The sequence below is a fragment of the Leucopleurus acutus genome (genome assembly GCF_964270905.1).
Source record: "Leucopleurus acutus genome assembly, chromosome: 3".
Lineage (NCBI taxonomy): Eukaryota > Metazoa > Chordata > Mammalia > Artiodactyla > Delphinidae > Leucopleurus > Leucopleurus acutus.
The window spans coordinates 14,604,040-14,624,742 of NC_139145.1; the positions used below are offsets into that span (position 1 = coordinate 14,604,040).

The 20,703-nt window shown below is 47.7% G+C and overlaps 1 protein-coding gene across 2 annotated transcripts in view; it reads right to left on the reverse strand.

Annotated features, from left to right (window-relative positions):
- Window positions 1-7,583: 7,583 nt before the first annotated feature.
- ZNF496 (zinc finger protein 496) overlaps window positions 7,584-20,703 on the reverse strand; it is a gene marked incomplete at both ends in the record, with an annotated part of 35,232 nt that continues 22,112 nt past the window's right edge. Inside the window, 4 exons of one of the 2 annotated variants that reach the window (XM_082836659.1) lie at window positions 7,584-8,338; window positions 14,736-14,849; window positions 15,952-16,059; window positions 16,602-16,734. In XM_082836659.1, coding sequence (XP_082692785.1) covers window positions 7,584-8,338; window positions 14,736-14,849; window positions 15,952-16,059; window positions 16,602-16,734 — 1,110 coding nt within the window. Of the gene's footprint in view, window positions 8,339-14,705; window positions 14,850-15,951; window positions 16,060-16,601; window positions 16,735-20,703 lie in introns of both variants that reach the window. The other variant, XM_082836658.1, reaches the window with a different exon arrangement.

The following is a 20,703-nucleotide window of genomic DNA, read 5'->3' on the forward strand; positions in this document are numbered from 1 at the left end:
TGGGCCATCTCAGAAGGCAAGAGAGGTGACCCCAGGGCATGAGGTCAGGGTCTTAGAAAGTGAGAGTGGCCCCGAGGTGTGGGAGTGGTTAGCTTTTATGAGTTGGGTAATTTCATAGGCTAACGAGTGGGAGGATTATTCCAACTATTTTGGGGAAAGGGCAGAGATTTCCAGGAACTGGGCCACCGCCCACGTTTCGGCCTTTTATGGTCGGCCTCGGAACTGTCATGGCACCTGTGGGTGTGTCATTTAGATGCTAATGTATTACAGTGAGCGTATAATGAGGCTCAAGGTCTACTGGAATTTGAATCTTCCGCCATCTTGGACCTAGTAAGTTCTAACCAGTTTCCTGTTCTTCTTAATGGTTGTGTCGTTCTTTTAATGGTTGTGCCCTGCCCCCTTCCTTTATATGTCACCCTTAACCTATTTCAAAGCCGACCAGGGCCTTTTCATTAAAAATGATTTTTTTTTTCTTCCCTGGATTTATCATGACTTTGTTACTGAACACAATTTGTGTCCCTGATGCACAGACGCCAAATAAACTGAAACATCAGAGTTTGGAGCAGAGAAACGTTTATTGCAGGGTCAAGCAAAGAGAATGGGTAGCCTATGCTCAAAACCCCTGAGCTCCTCAATGGTTTAGGAGGAAAAGTTGTTTTATCTTTTTTTGTTTTCTGTTCTTTTCGAGGGGGGGGATGTTTTCATAGGCAAAATTTGGGGTGAGGGCTGCAGGGTGTGTGACTTTCTTCCGATTGGTTGGTGCTGAGGAAACTGGGCAGTATTCCAGGAATCTTGTGCTCAGCATGCACTTACCATCTTCCACCTGGGTTGGAGCCTTAGTTCCATCAGAAGAACTCAAAGATATTGTTATGTATATTCCTTGAGGAGGAACTAGGACCCTGCCCCAACACTGCACTATTGTTTATTGACAGCTCCTTCCTTGTTTCCTCATTCTTCTCCCTTCCCTTGATTAGCAACGGTTTGAATCTGCCCTTTTGACTCAGGGAAGGTCAAGGAGGCCGAATGAAGCCTATTTCCTACAAATAAGAAACGGGGGACACAGAAAGGCTTTTGTGCCCAGGAGGGCCCCACAGGGTCCTGCTCAGTTTCAACTTCACCTTTGCTATCCAGAGCCTGAAACTCAGCCAGGGTTGTGGTTCTGTCTTCTTCAGCCACATCTTGTGACCCGAACATGGGTGGGGGAGGGGTGTGGAGCACATGGCCTAGAGCACTGATATCCCCTGGAGGGCCCTTTCTCAAGGCCGAAGGAGATCAAGAGGCTGTCTGGCTTCTGACCATCTTCTGTCTCAGACTTCTCTTTCCCAAGTGACCATGAAAAGTTGCAAAAAAGGAATCTGCTTCCCTCTGCCACTTAAAACCCAGCTCAGAAAAATCTCACCTTCACCCAAAAGAGTAACAAAACCAAAAATCATGTGTTCCATATTCTCAGATTGTCCGTCCTAGTGGGAGAGTGACTGCATTTATTACTGCTAATCACAAAAGCAGAAACCTCAAATTAATGATTTTAACACTTTTCTCTGTAAGGGAAGATGCAAGAATCTGGGCTCATTGAATTTATTCCTTAGATAAGCATCTTAACTCTATAGGGCCAGTATCCAAAGCACATAATGCTTCCTGTTTTTCTCTAACCTTGGCATGTGGGATTCTAGCTCCCCAACCAGGGATCGAACCCACACCCCCTGTGTTGGAAGTGCGGAGTCTTAACCACTGGACTGCCAGGGAAGTCCCTGTTTTTCTCTATCCTGTATTCCCCTCAGGGCGCACAAGTCGGGGAGGGAGGGGCAGGGCTGCCGTGGCCGATGGCTTGATCCTTGTTTACTAGAATGGCAGGCAACACTCCCTGTCCACAGTGGACAACCAGTTGGTGTCAGAGAATTGACGTTATGATAGCAGCAGGCTCTTCTCAGCACCTGGAAAAGCTGGTTTCCAAGCTCCTGGCCCAATAGGAGTCCAGTCTCTCTTGGGAGGGCAGAATTGACAGGGTGCACCTTATACCGCACATTATCCATATCCCATTTTGATTCAGATACTGAGCTGGCAATGTAAACAGGTAAACACAATGAGGTCTCAGTTCTTGGTGGGTGATTAGCAGTGGAGAAAACATTGACAGAATATACCAGGTATCTGTCCACCCTCTCCTACCCAACTACAAGGTGGGTCTATGCCTACCCTCTCCGAACCCCAAGACTGCCCACCTGCCTAGCACCTTCTCAAAGGACAGAGAGTGTGCCTGAGCCAAAGTTCTCTGCTGTCACCAAAGGCAGCTACATGAAAATATCCACAGGTACAGGAGACAGTCTTAAGGATGCTGAGGCCTCTGGATCTCTCATCTCAGTGGCCATCTTTGCTGGTGCACCTGGTTCTCCTTACATAAATTTGGCGAATGCACATCTGTTAGACTTTGGGCTTCTTGAGCAGATGGTTAAAGAAAGTTGCTAGTGGGCTTCCCTGGTGGCGCAGTGGTTGGGAGTCCGCCTGCCGATGCCGGGGACGCGGGTTCGTGCCCCGGTCCGGGAAGATCCCACATGCCGCGGAGCGGCTGGGCCCGTGAGCCATGGCCGCTGAGCCTGCGCATCCGGAGCCTGTGCTCCGCAACGGGAGAGGCCACAACAGTGAGAGGCCCGCGTACCGCAAAAAAAATAAAAATAAAAAAGAAAGTTGCTAGTGAAATTTTTAGATCATGACCACAGAATATCATCTGGACATCAGCCAAGCCATTTTAGAAAAATATGAGTTGTAAAAAAGGAGACCAAGATGAATTTGGTCCAGCCACTCTTAGCAACCCCACCCCCTACCTGCAACTTGACGAGTCATTGTTTGCTGAAGATGCTGTGTTGATATGATTTCAATATGAGCTTATACTCTTTTCCACTCCAAATCTTCTTTTCCAAAATATTTACTCAGAGAAACACTTAAAAATATCTAGGACTTCCCTGGTGGCGCAGTGGTTAAGAATCTGCCTGTCAGTGCAGGGGACACGGGTTCGAGCCCTGGTCCGGGAAGATCCCACATGCCGCGGAGCAACTAAGCCTGTGCGCCACAACTACTGAGCCTGTGCTCTAGAGCCCGCGAGCCACAACTACTGATGCCCGCGCACCTATAGCCCGTGCTCTGCAACAAGAGAAGCCACTACAATGAGAAGCCCGCGCACCGCAACAAAGAGTAGCCCCCACTCACTGAAACTAGAGAAAGCCTGCGTGGAGCAACGAAGACCCAACACAGCCAAAAATAAATAAATAAAATAAATAAATTTATTTATTTATTTATTTTGCAGTACGCGGGCCTCTCACTGTTGTGGCCTCTCCCGTTGCAGAGCACAGGCTCCGGACGCGCAGGCTCAGTGGCCATGGCTCACGGGCCCAGCCGCTCCGCGGCATGTGGGATCTTCCCGGACTGGGGCACGAACCTGTGTCCCCTGCATCGGCAGGCGGACTCTCAACCACTGCGCCACCAGGGAAGCCCAATAAATTTATTTTTTAAAAAATCTAGAAATCACTCTGAATTTACCTTCAGTGGGTTGGAAGCAGGCCCCCCATCTCTTCTCAGAGCACACAGACACTTTCAAAGGTGATCCAGCTTGATTTGGGTGGGACTGATTTACCCCAACTATTAAGTCTGCACCTTTTCTGACCTGCAACGTTTTCAGGGCAGGTATCCTGGCCCCTTTACATTTTGACAAGATGTAGCAAGACCTGTACATAATAGGCTAGTACAGACATGACTTGTACCAAACCGTTTTTTAGCGGGTGATGGGAAAAGGGCAATCCCCTGCCATTTATTAGTGTGCTGAGGAGACAGTCCTTTGTCTTGAGGGGGTTACCAATCTGCTTGTGATCTCCTTAGCTATGGCCAAGATATGCGAGTGAAGACTGGCCCTTCCCATTAATGTGTGAATCTGCTCTTCCATTTCTTAAGAGAGTTCTGCATCTTATGGGGATTTCATAATACTGCAGTGTACTTTGGTGATTATACGCACATTAATCATGGTGCTCTCGTTGCTGGCTATGGTTCAGAGGGAGGATAAAATTCCTAATCTGTCTGGGATGGTCAAAAGGTACGGATGGAACCCCAGGGCTTTGCCCTTGATGAACTTATGATCCCTAATAACCAGCCTGCAGATGCTGGGCGCCTTAGGTGTGGGGCAGGGCTGCAGGAGAGCCTGGTCATCCAGTCTTCCTCCCAATGCTCCTTTGCCGGCTAAGCTGCCTTCTTATGCATGTTACCTCATCTGTAGGCTTGTTTGCATTGGAGCACTGGTAGGCATTGACCATTCCTTATAAGACAAAACAGTATCAACTTTTGTTACTAATAGAAAATGCACCTGGGTTTATTTGATGGAACTGGGGAATTGACAGAAATGTCATCAAATTCCCTCCATTACGCTGCAAGCAGAAGTGTTTGTGCCTGATCAAAACTCTGCTGTTGGTAGAGTAGGGAAACTATCTCACAGGAGAGGAGCAACCAGGACCAATCTCCAAGTCCAAGGTAGGCACAGACTCGTGCCTTCTCTTCCACTTGTGCCATGATTTGACTTAAGAATAGCAAGGGACCTTCCCACCACTGGCTTTATCTTTGCTTTTCCCAGCTGTGGCAAGAGGTCAGGAGACAGAGGCTATATGAAAATGGCAGAGGTTGGGTGAAACAGCTATGGTGTTACCAGAAGTTCATCCCATCCCTGGTGTAAAGAAGCAGTTACTTCCTCTCTCCTCTACAGAAGTCAGATCAGATGACCAGAACTATCTATCTGAGGCCCAGAAGTTTCACAAGGTGATGCCTGACATCCAGAGGGCCATTTTCAGCATCCTCCCACCTCAACTTCTCTTTGTCAGGCCAACTGACCATCTCTCTCAGCTGTGCTACTTGTTACTTTTTAAACTAAAATGAAAAGTCAAACTCAAATATGAATTCAGTGAGTCGAATTTTATTATGCACCTGTGGATTTATGGGAACAATGCCAAGGGATCAGATGAACAGGGAGGACAGATGTTCTTCAGATGTGGGGTCTCTGAACATCCACGGCAAGGTAGAAACATAGCTCCCCTGTCTGCCCAGCTACCCAGGGAGGGTGGGAAGGGAATAAGTCGGTCAGTTCTCCTATCTTCTGGAGGAGCTTTCTCCAGAGCAGGTAACCGCATTGATTCTTCTGCATGGGAAGAACCTGGGATTTGAGTTGCATCACCCAGTAGGGTTTCCGAATCCAAGGGGAAGGTAACCTTCTGATTAGCTAAGTACCTTGGTCAGGTTTGCGTAAGTGAATGGGGGACTCCCTCACAATATTTGGTGGGTACTGAACGAGGCACAGCGTCCCCAAAGGTTTCAATTCTGTCACATTCCCTTTCTTTCTTACTTAAGATTTTCAGATAAAATACACTAAGTAGTGCTCCTCTTGGGATCATAACCTCCCCTCTTAATGGAATCCTTGGGCAAGAGTGCACAGGTGGGTGGGGTAAATGTACACGGAATCTGGGTTCTATTTGGAATTTTCCCCTCCCTTGGCCTTCAAGATTCATATTTTTCCCTTTTCCTGGCAGATCAATCCAAGAGGCAAACTATGTAGAAAACAAAGAGCCTCAACAGTTTATTTCTTGTTCAGGGTTATGACCAAATTATTTTATTGCATTTACTGTTCCTGGGTATGTAGATGAATCCACACACAGTAATCGTAACTATAAAACCGTGTAACTCTTTCACTGAGTTTGTGGCAGCAGTGTCTCTCAACGTGACAATGAAGTGGCTGGCAAGGAACAAAGGGCCTTGCATTCATTTGCCCAGCCTTACTGCCTGCTAATGGGACCTGACATACAAATACGTAACGCATGCCTGGTGGCTCGCTTTCTGATTTAGTCACTGATACTCTATAGCCTCAGTGCTTTCTCATCACTGAGCTCCGCCAACCTGGCCAGTCTGCCAGGAACAAGACCGTGGTTTTCATTGCTTGCGGTTTCACTACCAGTGGTCACTCGCAGCCCAGAACCCCAGGCAATGAAATTTAAAGGCTATGTGCAGAGGACATCCACCCTGGGAGCAGAAGCTTGGATCTGAATCCTGCTTCCAATAGAACTGAGAGTAAGCTAACCCAAGTTTGTATTGACTCACCTGTGAATCAGCAATGACAGCAGAACCTCAGGATTATCTAGTTTTATGGGTTAAACTGTGTCTCCCCATCCCCCCCAAATTCACGTTGAAGTCCTAACCCCAGTACCTCAGAATGTGACCTTATTTGGAAATAGGGTCATTGCAGATACAATTAGTTAAGATGGGAACATACTGGAAACAGTAGGGTAGGCCCTAATCCAATATGACTAGTGTCTTTATAAAAAGGGAAAATTTGGAGACAGACACATACACAGGAGCACCATGTAAAGATGAAGGTAGAGATGGGGTAATGCTTCAACAAGACAAAGGATATCAACAATAGTCGGTAACCACTGAGGCTAAAGGAGAGGCACGGAGCCGATCCTTCCTTTACAAGAAACCAACCCTGCTGACACCCTGATCTTGGACTTCTGGCCTCCAGAACTGAGACGATGAATTTCTGTTGTTCTAAGCCATCCAGTTTTTGGTACTTTGTTACAGCAGCCCTAAGGAACTAATACAACTGGCACACTAAGTTAATATATAATGTAGAGAATGACTTCACCAAAGGTTCTGTTGTTTCCCCTGCTCAGTTCGCCCAGCCAAGGAACCTCTCATTCACTGGAGCTGAGCTCCCCTTTCCTAGACACGACCCAATGGGAAAGGAAACTTAAGTGCCTTTCAAACGACGATGACTTCACTTCTAACCCACAAGCATACACCAAGGACCTTCATGGTACAAAGAAAGGACACTTTGGGGAGCGTGTGCCAACATACAGTTTAAAATGTGGGCTTTGCCTTACGTGAGCTCACAATCCCTAATAACCAGCCATCATCACAAATAAAAGGCTTCCATTTGGCAAGAAGCTGTAAAGCCCCCCACCAAGGTTTCTGAGCCTGAAAGGGCCATCTCATAATTGTGAGGTGCTCTTGTGGACCAGATGGTGACCAGGACTCAGATTTCTGATGACATGACATGGTCTGGTGTGCTTGGCCCTACTGCCCTTGTGCCCACGGGTCCCACCCCGCCTTCCTGCCTTCCTCCTAACCCATCACCTCATCTGCAGCTTCTTGCTGTCAGGCAGAAAGTACAGTTACCTCCAGACCTCAGGGTGGGGTGGGAATTCAGACAGCACAGGATGGGAGTATACTGAAAGTTAGCTGGTAAGGGACAGACCGCCCCCGCCCCCCGACAAGGGGTCACTGCAGTAGGGGGCGCCCCAGTCCCTCCACCGCTTGGGAAGCACTGGACAGGGTTCTCCTAGACCCGATAACACTGGGCAAGTCAAAGCTGGTGGTGACACGCCCTCCCAGCTTCTGGCACAGCAGAGACAGAACGGATGCTCAACTGGCCACGATCTCATTTCTACCTGAGAGTAAAGGTCAGGAGGATGTGGTCTCCGTCCTGGGGGAGTCTGGAACCGAGCACAAGCGGGATGTGCTCTACCCAGGCTGGAGCTGCACCCAACAACGTGTGCGCCCTTGACTCAGTAGGAGTTCAGCGCCTGCTTGGACCGGCGCTTCATGTGCAGGCGCTGGTGGCGGAGAAGGTCAGAGTTCTGGGAAAAGCTTTTGACGCAGTACCGGCACTGAAAGGGCCGGGACTTGTCCACATGAGTGCTACTGCGGTGCCGGGCCAGTTGGTCGGGACGCTGGAACACCTTCCCGCAGTCACAGCACTGGAAGCGCAGCTTGGCCTTGCCCTTTGCCAGTAGGGCGTCGGAATCCCCGCCCACGGTCCCCGATGCCTCCTGCTCTCTCTTCTTCAGTAGCTCGAGTCTGTCTGGCTGCAAGTGTATCCGCCTGTGGGAGAGCAGGTGGGAGTTGAGGCGGAAGCTCTTCCCACAGGCACTGCACCTAAAAGGTTTCTGGACCTCGTGGGTCTCCAGGTGCCCATCTAGGTCCTCGCTGTCACTGAACAGCTCCCCGCACACCGAGCACTCGTGTGGCTTCTGCTCCCTGCGACTCCGCAGGTGCCGGATGAAGTTGACCCTCCAGCGGAAGATTTTGCCACAGTTCGGGCACACATAGGACTTTTTGGAGGAGGTCTGCACCTCACCCCCTGACTCAGGGCCGCTCCGGTGGGAGGTAGGGAGGCTGTGCTGCTTCTCCGTGGGGCTCTGCAGCTCGTCTGTGCAGTAGGGGCCGAGCTGGGAGTCCTCGTCCCCAGAGCTGGAAAGAACAATCTCGATGGTCACCTCCTCATCCAGGCTGTTGTCGGGAAATGGTGCATCACCTCCGGCTACCAGAAAGCAACATGGAGGTCAGTGGTGCTGCCCAGGCCACACTCTAGCCCCTACGAACCCTACCCAGGAAGGTTCAGCGTGGGTCCAGGAACCCACATTTTTGCAAGGGATCTTCCGGTTGCAGATACCTCTGGTGTTATCTAGTGGCAAGGAAACCCTTAGCCACACTGTGCCAACATATCCTCGGTACCTCTTTCTCCTCTCTCCCTCTTCCCTACCTTTTTCTCCTAAGCCCCCAGACCCAATTTATACATATATATTTTTTTCTAGCCACTGAGACCCCTCCAAGCTCTAAGAGTCTGCATGTAAGTCTTGAGCATTTACACATCACGTAACCTTGACTTCCTTAACCAGGCATGGGGAAAAATCTGTCAGGGTACATTAAAAGCCTTGAGAGAGAGGAAGACACTATATTCTATAAACAGACTGCCAGGAAGCTGCCAGCTACCATACTCTGAGCACTTAAATGCCCCAGGGATCGTGCAAGACTTCTGACGTGCCCAGTCCCATTTGCTCCTGGACACACCCAGTGATACCTTATTTGCCACATTATAAACATAGGCAAACTCAGGTGATGTGCCCAAGGGCTCAGGGCTGAAGGGGAGTTGAGCCCTGCTGTGATGTCAGAGCTGTTCAACGGTCCCAGACTGCCCAGGATCATCTCTCCCTCTCAGTGTCGTATCAGAGGCCCACCGACAGCCACTAGTGGTGATGCGTAGAGATGTCCTGGACTTTATAAACTGACTAGAAGAAGCTCGTTCAATGGATCCCAAGCCCGTGATGTTGGAAAGCTGTACCGTGGGGAGGAAGTGGGTGGGCACTGGGGAACCTGGTATGAAGTCCTGGCCTGCAGCCCAGAGCCCACTGCGCAGCTCTCCTCAGGACTGTTTCCTCACTTTTGTGAAATGTGGGGCTCAGGTCTAAAACAGGGGTGGGGGGGCAGTGGTGCCAGGCCCTTCAAGATATTAGTAGGAATATGGTTATTCTGGACTTAACTGCTGGAGAGAGGAGAGTTCTGGCAGCTTAGGGAATGTGAGAGCAGGTGAAACCGTACAGAGCATAGCAGGAAGACCCAAAGCCACAGAGAGCAGGAGAGACAATGGGAGGGGCAGAGTCCACGGGGGTATCTGTCCATACATCACAAGACAAGTGTGAGGGGGACTGGGTAGAATGTGAGACTGGGGAGTGGGAAGGGAAGACTTGAAGATTTAGAAAATTTTCAGTCTACCTATAATGAAAAAAATGAGAAAGTATATTCTGGGGAGAACACCAAGGGTGTGGCAGGACAACCTTGGATCCAATCAACCTTCTCGGAAGCCAGGAATGGAGATGAGATAATCCAGGAATGGTCTGTAGAGGACCCTCTTGTCTGATGGTCTGAACTACTGTAAATTGCATGGGAGGCCTACAGTGTTTCTAAGAACATTATATGAGCCGAAACACTGCCATCTTGGAATAAAAAGGAAGGAGACAGGATGAACTGAAGGAAGGCTCTCAGACTTCCAGAACAAACTAATAGAGCTATCTGGCTGCAAACATGCATCAGCCTTGAAGGAAAAGGAAGACCAGCCCCAAAGGCAGTTCAGAGGTTGACAGGACTGCCACTGCATCCACAGGCCCAGAGTGTGGACACAGCACTGAGCCAAAGATGAATCTCAAGCCCTAAAATCTAACGGAATTTGCCCTGCTAGGATTCAGACTTGCTTGGGAGCCATCAGCCTTTCTTCTTTTCAACCTTTCCCTTTTGGAATGAGAGTGTCTACTCTCTGCCTGTCTTACCATTGCGTTTTGGAAGCACATAACTCGATGTCTGGATTCACAGGTTCACAGCTGGAAGGGAGTACACCTTGAATTTCACCCAAACCTGATTTAGATTAAATCTTGATGATGCTGGAATAGGTTAAGGAGTGTTGGGATAGGGTGAATGTATTTTGCATATGAGAAGCATGAACCACGGGGGAACAGAGGGTGAAGTGTTATAGGCTGAACTGCGTCCTCTTCCTCCTAAAAATACGTTATGTTGAAGTCTTAACCCCTAGCACCTCAGAATGTGACTATATTTGGAGATAAGGTCTTTCAAGAGGTAATTAAGTGGGGGCTTCCCTGGTGGCACAGTGGTTAAGAATCTGCCTGCCAATGTGGGGACACAGGATCTAGCCCTGGTCCGGGAAGATCCCACATGCCACGGAGCAACTAAGCCCGTGCGTCACAACTACCGAGCCTGCGCTCTAGATCCTGTGAGCCACAACTACTGGGCCCGCATGCTGCAACAAAGAGTAGCCCCCACTCGCAGCAACTAGAGAAAACCCGCATGCAACAGTGAAGACCCAATGCAGCCAAATATTAAATAAATGAATAAATAATTTTTAAAAAAAGAGGTAATTATGTTAAAATGAAGTCAACAGGGCAGAACCTAATCCAACAGGTATCCTTGTAAGAAGAGGAGGTTAGGACACAGACATGCAGAGAGATGAGCGTGTGAAAACACAGGGAGAAGACAGCTATCTACAAACCAAGAAGAGAGGCCTCAGGAGAAACCTACTCTACTGAAACCTTGATCTCAATCTTCTAAGCTGCCAGAATGTTGAGAAAATCAATTTCTGTTGTTCGAGCCTCCCAGTCTGTGGTACTTTATTACAGCTGTCCTAGGAGACTAATACAGTGCATATAGGATGACATCCCCTTAAATCAGATGAAGTGACCAAAAATAGATGCATAGTTTCTAAAAAGGGGGAAATAAATCAACAATAGTGCTGTGTGCCATTGACACAACAGTGTAAAGAATTCCTAGCAGATGAGATGAAACTCATAGATGTGTTGCCCAAAACACCACAGAGAAAGAGTAACACCAGGGCTGTCTCAGTTCAGCACTGATGAGTGCAAGGGGTGCGGCGGGTGGAGAGAAGGGCAGAGGGAGGCTGAATTGGCTGTGAGGATAATGGTAGAGAAAACAGGGAAGTTATTGGTGTAAGTGCTTTTACATGTATTAAATCATTTAATCCTCAACAATCATAACTCCACAAGGTAGCTATGACTATTCTCTCTGTCTTACAGGAGAAAAATTTAAAACCGAGAGATAACGTACATCAAGGCTCAGGGGAATTGAGCTCAACTTGGGGTAGGGGTGAGGGGTGGGTGCTGCATACCAAATCCTCTGGCTGTGCTGTCCCATGGCCAGGGAACAACCAGGCTGCTGTGTGTTTTCAGGGGGAAAAAGCCCATGACCAGGTTGATGGCTAATTCCTCAAGAAAGGCAATCTGTGGCCTGGGAATGAATTATTCCCTGTCAGCTGGGGGTGCTAAGGAGAGAAGCAGGGAGGACAGGAAGCTAGATTTTAAAAAATAAAGAAATAAACGCATTATAACTAATACATTCTTATAATGTTAGGAGGGGAGGCTTTCTTAAGCAAGACACAAAATCAAAAAAGAGATGAAACACTGCATTTACATGCTAAAAACGTTTTTAGAAAACCATTTATGTCCCAAAAGTCCTAAAAAGTCCTATGTGGGTCCTAAAAACCCACAGAAACAAAGTTAAAAAACAGGAGGAATTATGGACAAATACTAAGAGGCAACAGATTGAGACCCACAATTTTGAGTTTCTACTAATTCATGGAAAAGGCAAGCAAATGTGGAATTAAGAGCATGGGCCTGGAGCCCTATAACATGGGTTCAGATCCTCAGTCTGATACTCAGCCTGTGAGTGTCAGACACTACCTGGGCAAGAGACTTCAGCTTGGGGGTCCCAGCTGCAGAATGGAGACATCATAGTACCTGTTATGGGCCAAGAGTTTGTGTCCCCCCTCCCCCCAGAATCTGTATGTCGAAGCACTAACTCCCAATGTGATGGTATGGGAGGTGGGGCCTTTGGAAGGTAATTAGGTTTATATGAGGCCTTGAAGGTGGGAGCTTTGTGATGGGATTAGTACCTTTATAAGAAGAGGAAGAGACAAGGGCTCTGTCCCCAGGAGAATGCACGGAGGAAAGGTCATACAAGCACACAGGGAGAAGGCAGTCAACTACAACCCAGGAAGAGAGCCCTCACCATACAATGAACCTGCTGTTGACTTGATCTCAGACTTCTCAATCTCCAGAACTGTGAGAAATAAATTTCTATTGTTTAATAGAAAATACCTCTATGGTATTTTGCTATAGTAGCCTGTGCTGGCTGAGACAGTATCTATCTCAGAAGGTGCGGATATAAGGATATAAGGCACAAATCATGTAAAGACCTTACACTGGTGCAGTGCTTTGGACATAAAGACATAGAGCTTACCAAATGTGAAGGGGGAAGGGGCAAAAAAGAAAAAAAGGACTAAAGAGTATTAACTAGGCAATTCACAGAGAAAACACAATAAACAAGAAAAGATATTCTGGGCTTCCTGGTGGGGCAGTGGTTAAGAATCCACCTGCCAATGCAGGGGACACGGGTTCGAGCCCTGGTCCGGGAAGATCCCACATGCCACTGAGCAACTAAGCCCGTGCACCACAACTACTGAGCCTGCGCTCTAGAGCCTGCATGCCACAACTACTGAGCCCGTGTGCCACAACTACTGAAGCCCGTGTGCCTAGAGCCCGTGCTCCGCAACGAGAAGCCGCTGCAGTGGGAAGCCCGCGCACCAAAATGAAGAGTAGCCCCCGCTCGCCTCACCTAGAGGAAGCTCGCGCGCAGCAACGAAGTCCCCCCGCCCAGAAAAAAAAAATAAAAGAAATAAATTTAAAAAAAAGATATTCCATCGCGGTGGCAGCTTTATAATGTGCTGGCTGGACTGACACGAATGGAACCAGTTGGGAGGGTCCCTCATGAGCGTGGATGTGGGGATGTGGACCCTTCACCTGCTGTCAGAAGTGTGGGCAAGGCTACCAAAATAAAAATGGTGCCTATTCTTTGCAATCTATCATCTCTCACTGATCTCAGATAGCAACCCTTAGCTTCTTGCCATTTCAACGTATATTCTGTGTCAGAGCCCAGCAGAGGGAGAGTGGAGCTAAAAAACTGGGGATTAATGACTATCCACATTCTATAAGGATGCTGCCAGGACTGAGACATGCTGTGGGCAGGAAGAGGCGGAAGAGGATTCTAAATGCATCTCGAGGGACTTCCCTGGCGGTCCGGTGGTTAAGACTTCACCTTCCAAGGCAGGGGGTGCAGGTTCACTCCCTGGTCGGGGAGCTAAGATCCCACACGCCTCATGGCCACAAAAACAAAACATAAAACAAAACGTATCTCGAGAATCAAGCTTTCATCAGGCAGAACTGAGAATGGGCTACACATGAAAAATCATCCTCAGCAAGCTCCTTAGAAAACCAGGGGTGAGCATCAAAGCTTGTGGGGACGGAGTACTGTCCATGTAGATCGACTGTAGATTTACATAAGCATAAAATCCCTTTAGTCTACATAGGAGAGGGGGCGAACACAAATGGTCGTGAACCCTGCACGGTGGTAGGTGGAAACACCAAAATATCATGCAAATCTTGCTTCCAAAAGGCATCACGGATTGTGCATGAGTCAGTCTGGATGGCTGCAAAAAGTCCTCCATGACACAGTGGGTTCAAGTAAGGACCGGAGACTTGGGTGTGATATTTGGAAGAATGGCTGAACACTGACGACATTAAACATGGCTGGATTTTAGTCTTCGCCTCTGGAGGTGGCAACTTTAACCAGCATTACTTGGAGTCTAAATGCTGCCGAGGGCAGCTGGAGCACATTCTCCAGAGGGCCCCCTTTTAGCATTCTGTAAACCTGTTCTCTAATTCCAACACTTTGTCTGGGGAGTCTGGTCTTCCTTGCTCAGGGAAGAAATACACAAACTAGGTGGTCAACAGCACTACATCAGCACCCTGACTCAACGCACAAGAGAAAGGAAAGGAGGGGAGGGTCTCAGATTGCGAGTGAGCTGGAAGAGAACCTAGCAAAACAAAACTAGGGCAGGCAGTTGGCAAGGAACTGTCAGCAGGAACTTCAGAAAGTTCAATTCCTGAACCTACCACCAGCACAAATGTATACACATACACAACACGCATGCACGCACACACACACCATGCACGCATACATTCACACACAGACATTATACACACATGCACGCACCACACACACACCACGTACATAAACACCACACTCACACGTGTATGCCCACACACATGCAGACATGCTCACATGCATACCACACAATGCCACATACCATACACACCACACACGTACGCTCACACACGCAACACACCAGACACACTATACATACATCACACATGCCATCACCACAGGCCATATCACAGCCCCACGCTACATGCACACACAAGCTCGCATACACACCACACACACGCACATGCACACTCAAGCCACACATCACACAGCCAGGGGCACACTCCCCCGCACCCTCTCAGGCGTTCCTTTACCTGGGCAGGTGCTTGGCGGGAGCACCGTCTGCTGGCAGATTTGGAACTCCGGCACCTGCGGCTCATCCCGTTTCCTTCTTTCTTCTGTCTGGAATGGCTGGAGACTTGGGAAGTCTTTCCAGAGAAGAAAATGAAAACATTGATTTTCCCTGAAGCTGCAGCACCACCTGGGGGGGGGGTGCATCTTAACAGATGCCAGGCTGTGATCCAAGAGTAGGCCTAGGCTCCCTCTCAGGGCAGCCACTCAGTAAATGTCTGTTGAGCAAATGAATCTGCAGGCAAAATGGGCCAACACCACGAACGTGGGTTTTGAAGCTAGATAGGAGGAATGTGGATCCTGGTTCTGCCCCTTCCACTTGACTGTGGACAAGTAACTGCCATCCCTGCTGGCATTTCCATTTTCTGTGGTGGGATTTCCAGTATTCCACGCAGACGCTGCATAAACGCAGCCTGGACAGGGCCTGCTGGGGTAGAGACGGGATGGGAAGCTAGCCACACCAGAGGCCCTGGATGCTTGTTCCCGGTGGGGATAGTGAGTGAAATACGGACCTGCTCTGTGCCAGCTTTAGGTCCCAAAGGGGAAGGGGTCAAGGGTCTGCTGGTGACACCGTACAGAACTCTTTCCCCCGAAGGAGCAGACATCTTGAGGCATTACAGCATAGTGGTTACAGACACAAGCTCTGGTGACACGGAAAGTTGGGGGTGGGGAGGGGGCTGGGAAATGCTGCTGCTGAACTGTGTCATGTCAACCAAGCCCCAGCACCACCCCCCTGCCTCACTTTCCTCACACTACCTGCAGTATGTGGCTGGATGGAGTAGACAGGTGAAGCGGCCAGAGGCACTGTGCCCAGTGCCCGGCCAAGAGGTGGCACACCCTCCTCCTCCCCTACCTGACCTCTGGAGAGCATGTGACCTCACTGGTAGAGGGGCCACTGGGTTGTCAGCACAAGCCAGGTGTCAGTTATAGCAGAGGAGAAAGATATTCCTATTACATCCTAGTTCCTGGCTGATGAAGTGCAATCCCCACACCTGGCAAAATTAAAATCCCCATATTCTTTCTGTAAGGAATGAGGGACGAGGCAAGACTTGTCCTACCAAGACATGGTCCAGTGGTGACAGAGGGCTGCAGAAAATTGGCAGAGGGAGCAGGTCTGCCTCTGGCTGGCAGCGGCCTTCCAACCCGCTCTATTCACCAAGTTCTGGTATCAATACTCACCTGTGTAGGAGACCTGGGACACATCCTTCCCCTGGAGGTCCTGCAACTCTGGAACACGTGGCTCATTCTCCTCTCCTTGGGAGAGATCCAGCTGGGCAGCTGGGTCATCTATTCACAGAAAAGGGAAGGATACACATTCATCAGTGACCTGCTCCCACAGGAAACCAGGGTGGGAGGAGAGAGAAGTTGCCTGTCCCAGGCAACTCTGGGACAGGTAGAGAAGAGAGAAGTTAGAGGGACATGTGACAGGCCATGACACCAACAGGGGCCACACAGGGCCACAGAGAAGTGGAAAGACCAGAGCAAGCAGGGAGAGGGAGGGGGAGGGAGGACACTAAAGGGGAAGCTGTGGGCCTGGGGCAACTCTTTCAGGCCTGTCAGAAAAACAGCAATGAAGAGATCCGTAGGACAAGAATGACAGAAGAAAAGCAAATGCAAGGGATACAACTTATATTTGGTTTTGTATGCAAAACAGGCAGCTAACAAGCCTAACTTACACGTCACAGCAGCAGGCAATGGTCAACCTGCAGAGTGGCCTTGGGGCCACTGTGTACAGGTGACCTCCCATCAGGGCTTGGGGGTGAACAGTGAGGTCAGACATGGGCCCCCTAGATCCCTGGTCTCAGGAGAGAAGGAGAGTTAAGTCTTACCTGGAGGCAGTGAGACGCCGCAGTCCTCCCCAATGATGAACTCTCCGTAGAAGCCAGTCTGGGCAGGGTCTAGAAGGGACCAGTCCTCTTCTGAGAAGCAGAAGATCATATCCTTGAAAGAAGAAACCCGGTTCTGAAACCACAGAACAGGTACACCTCAATCCAGGGACAAGCTAGGGGAGGGATGCTACAAACAAGTGGGAAGGAAGACGGGGTTGAGGCAGAGCCCCCAGCAACATGTGCAGATGGGAGAAAGAAAAAGCAGACAGGCTGCTCCAGAGCTCACACTGATTCCCTAGTTCTAGCCTGAGACCCACCTTGGATGCATCTGGTTTGGCAGAATCCAAACAGTGGATGCCTCACAGGGTGGCCAAGGATGTACAGAACAGGCCTTCCTATACAGTGCTGGGGAGGCTGCAACCCACAACTCCCAGGCAGGCAAATGTCCACCAGATTACCCACGTGTTCACCCTTTGATGCAGAGATTCCATTTCTACAGTTTATTTTGCACATGTGCAGCATGAGGTCTGTATGAGCTCCTTCGCTGCAGCACTGATGATAAGAGATAATAGTTAAAGCTGAAAACAAGGTCTATGCTCATCAACAAAGAACTATTTAAGTAAGCTACAGGACATCCTACAAGGCCTGATCACACCCCCGTTAGAAAGAATAAGGGCTTCTCCGTACCGCGTAGGAAGCCCTCCAAGGTGTACTGTTACATGAAAAGCACCCGGCCAGAGGTTGTCTAGATTGTCCCTGTGTGCCCAGCACCTAAAAGTCTTGACCGCCGGCTGCTTCTGCAAAAGGTGCTAGGACCCCCGGGGTTACGTGCAGGAGGGAGACTTTTCTTACACTGTGTTATAAACCATGAGAATGTGTCAAAAATTAATTTTAATTTCTGAAATGATGGCATATCCACATAATACCGGGAGTCCACAAAAATAAAGAAGTCATTTACAAAATGGAAATGTAATTCTTAGCCAGTTAGAGCATGAAGCTAGGTTCTCAAATTTCCTCTAAATACTAATATGACAATTGGTGGTGTATGTAAATGTCATTGAAAAATTATTTGTTTTGTTCGTAATAATCTGGAAACTTGATCATCTGATAGAATATTTGGGAGAAGTAAAACGTGAAAAGATGGGGCTTCCCCAGTGGTGCAGTGGTTGAGAGTCCGCCTGCCGATACAGGGGACACGGTTCGTGCCCCGGTCCGGGAAGATCCCACATGCCGCGGAGCGGCTGGGCCCGTGAGCCATGGCTGCTGAGCCTGCGCGTCCGGAGCCTGTGCTCTGCAATGGGAGAGGCCACAACAGTGAGAGGCCCGCGTACCGCAAAAAAAAAAAAAAGTGAAAAGATGAACAACTACTGGTCTAGTTGACATTTCTGTTTGTACCTTCTAATCCCAGAAGAACAGAAATACATACATGTATTATTTCTACTAAGCATGTCATTATATATTGGCTTAACAAGCACAGGTTTTCTGCAAAGTGTTTCAGTCACAAAACATTTAAAATAAAATTCCATTTGGGTTTGTTTTTTGTCTTTTTTAAAAAAAGCCCTTTATACAGTTAATTGAAAAGGACTTCAAAATAAAATTTGGGGGTAAAAATGCAACCCACAGTACTTCTGTATAATATACTAACATCTGTTTTTTGTTTTTTTAAAAAAAAAATTCACGATATTTTAAACACATGTCCTTGCAGCTAAATCTCTGGAATATTACCAGTTACTGCCATACGGTTGCCCGGGGGCCAGGTGCCAGCTGTGGGGGTTGGTGGGTAGATGGGTGGGTGGGGACCTGGGTAAGGAGAATTTTCAATGCATCTCCTCTGGTACCTCTGGACCCTTCCTCCCCCACATACGCGCTTTTTAATTTTTAAAATTAAACCTAGAGAGTAATACAATGAACGTGAAGGATACACCACTGTTCAACTAGAGTCAATAAATGAACATGTGGCCCTTTTGTCACATTTCCCCCTCTCACATATATGGTGATTGGGTATGTTCACTCGTTCTCCTGGATATCTGGGGAGTTGCAGGTATCACAGGTCGTTACCCCAACATGTGACAGAGTGTATCTCCTAAGAAAGATGTTACTCTCCTACAACAGCACAATTCTTTAAGCACAGTGGCTCTCAACCAAGCGGATTGATTCTGCACCCAGAGGATATCGGGCAATGTCTGGAGACATTTTTGTCACCACTGAGGGGTGGGCACTACTGGCATCGAGAGGGTGGAGGCCAAGGATGCTGCTTAACACACCCCTACGGCCCAACTTGACAAAGAACTACCCAGCCAAAATGTCAACAGAGCCATGGTCAAGAGACTGCTCTAAAAGGCAAAAAATATACAAATCAATTTTCACTGCAAAGTAAAGGGGCTGTTACATTGGAGGATTCCTGGACTGAATGTCAATATCATGACACAGTATGAGTGTGTTTCGTGTTTGGTAATTGCAATCATTGTTGCTTTTGCTGTGGTCATCCATTTACAATGCTTGGTGTCAGTTTATTTATCTCTTGTAAAAATAAAATACAGTGTGTGTGTGTGTGTGTGTGAAAAAAAATAGTACTGCTAACTGATAACAATAGTACTGCTAACGATAGATAGATGGTATTATTGTGAGGGCTAAGAGATAATGTACGTTGAATGCCCAACACAATACCTGGCACAGAACAGATTTCAATAAATGTTTCTTAAATGAATAAATAAATGAATATATTAAAAAAGAAAAAAAAACTGCTCTACAACCGAGAAATTTAATATTGGTTCAGTAATATTACCTAGTGTCTTCTGAATTATGAAATAGCATTACCCTTTCAAGGAAAAATATTTTGAAGAGTTTCACGGGTGACTGTGACAAGAGGTCAAGATTGGGAATTGCTGGGTTAAAAGCTTTCTAATGGGCCCCTAGAAATCTTGCTAAACATACATTGTCTTAAAATGTCAGTCATCTGGGATATAAATAAAATTCAACAGTCGTATGTTTATGTTACCACAGGCATATGTTTACAATTACTTATTTATACTTTTTTTTGCCCAAGTCCATTCGATCAGAAAAGATTAAAAGTGTGGTACTCCCCTGGGTACTTAGGGATGTAGGAAAACAGGCCTTTATACACGGTTGGAAATAACTGCACATTTCTGAACAATATTTGGGAGAATGTAGCAGAAGCATACACTGTGATCCAGTAATTCTATTTCTAGGAAATGTTTCTAAGGAAATCATTAGAGATGTATGCAAATGTGTGTAAAGAACATAGAACACAATGTTTTGCAGAATCATATGTGAGGCTTCTTTTCTTCTTTATGCTTTTCTCTAGTGTCTGAAGACCTACCTAAGCACGTATCATTTATATTTTAATAGTATTAAAAACTGGGGAATTCCCTGGCGGTCCAGTGGTTAGGACCTCAGCGCTTTCACTGCGGTGGTCCAGATTCAATCCCTGGTAGGGGAACTAAGATCCTGCAAGCTGAGTGGTACGGCCAAAAAAACAACCAAAAACACCTGAAATAAAATACCCATGTACCCGCTAGTAAGATGTATAAACTATTAATAGGTAACAGTCTTTGCTTCAGGTTTTCTTTGAAAGGGTGTGGTAGGATTATGGTCTCCTCTGAGCTTCTCCCGACCCCAGTCCCACTCCCAGACCTTCCTAGAGGGAAGCTGCACTCTGGATTTGGTGTTTAATATTCTATGCATGGCTTTTAAACTCCCACTACATCCAAATATAGCCTGAAATGACAGCACTGTTTTGTAAGTATTTAAATGTTAAACTTGCCTTATATGCACCATTCTAGTTAAGATTTATTCACGTTGATATACGTACGTCTAGTTCATTGACTTTAATGTACACAATTTCATAGAATTATTCTTCTGTCATAATGTTTAGGTCTTTCCCAGCTCAGTGAACTCTCTCTTCTGTCACCCCATCCATGTGTAACAGTGCCTCCAGAGTAGATGTGCAGAGGGAACATTGGGAACATACATCTTGACCGACATTAAGTATTTCCACATCTTTCTTCAAGTGGAGTACCTAAAGGACACTCCCACTGGCAATACGCTGGCACGTCTTTGCCAACAACACTGGGCACTGTCA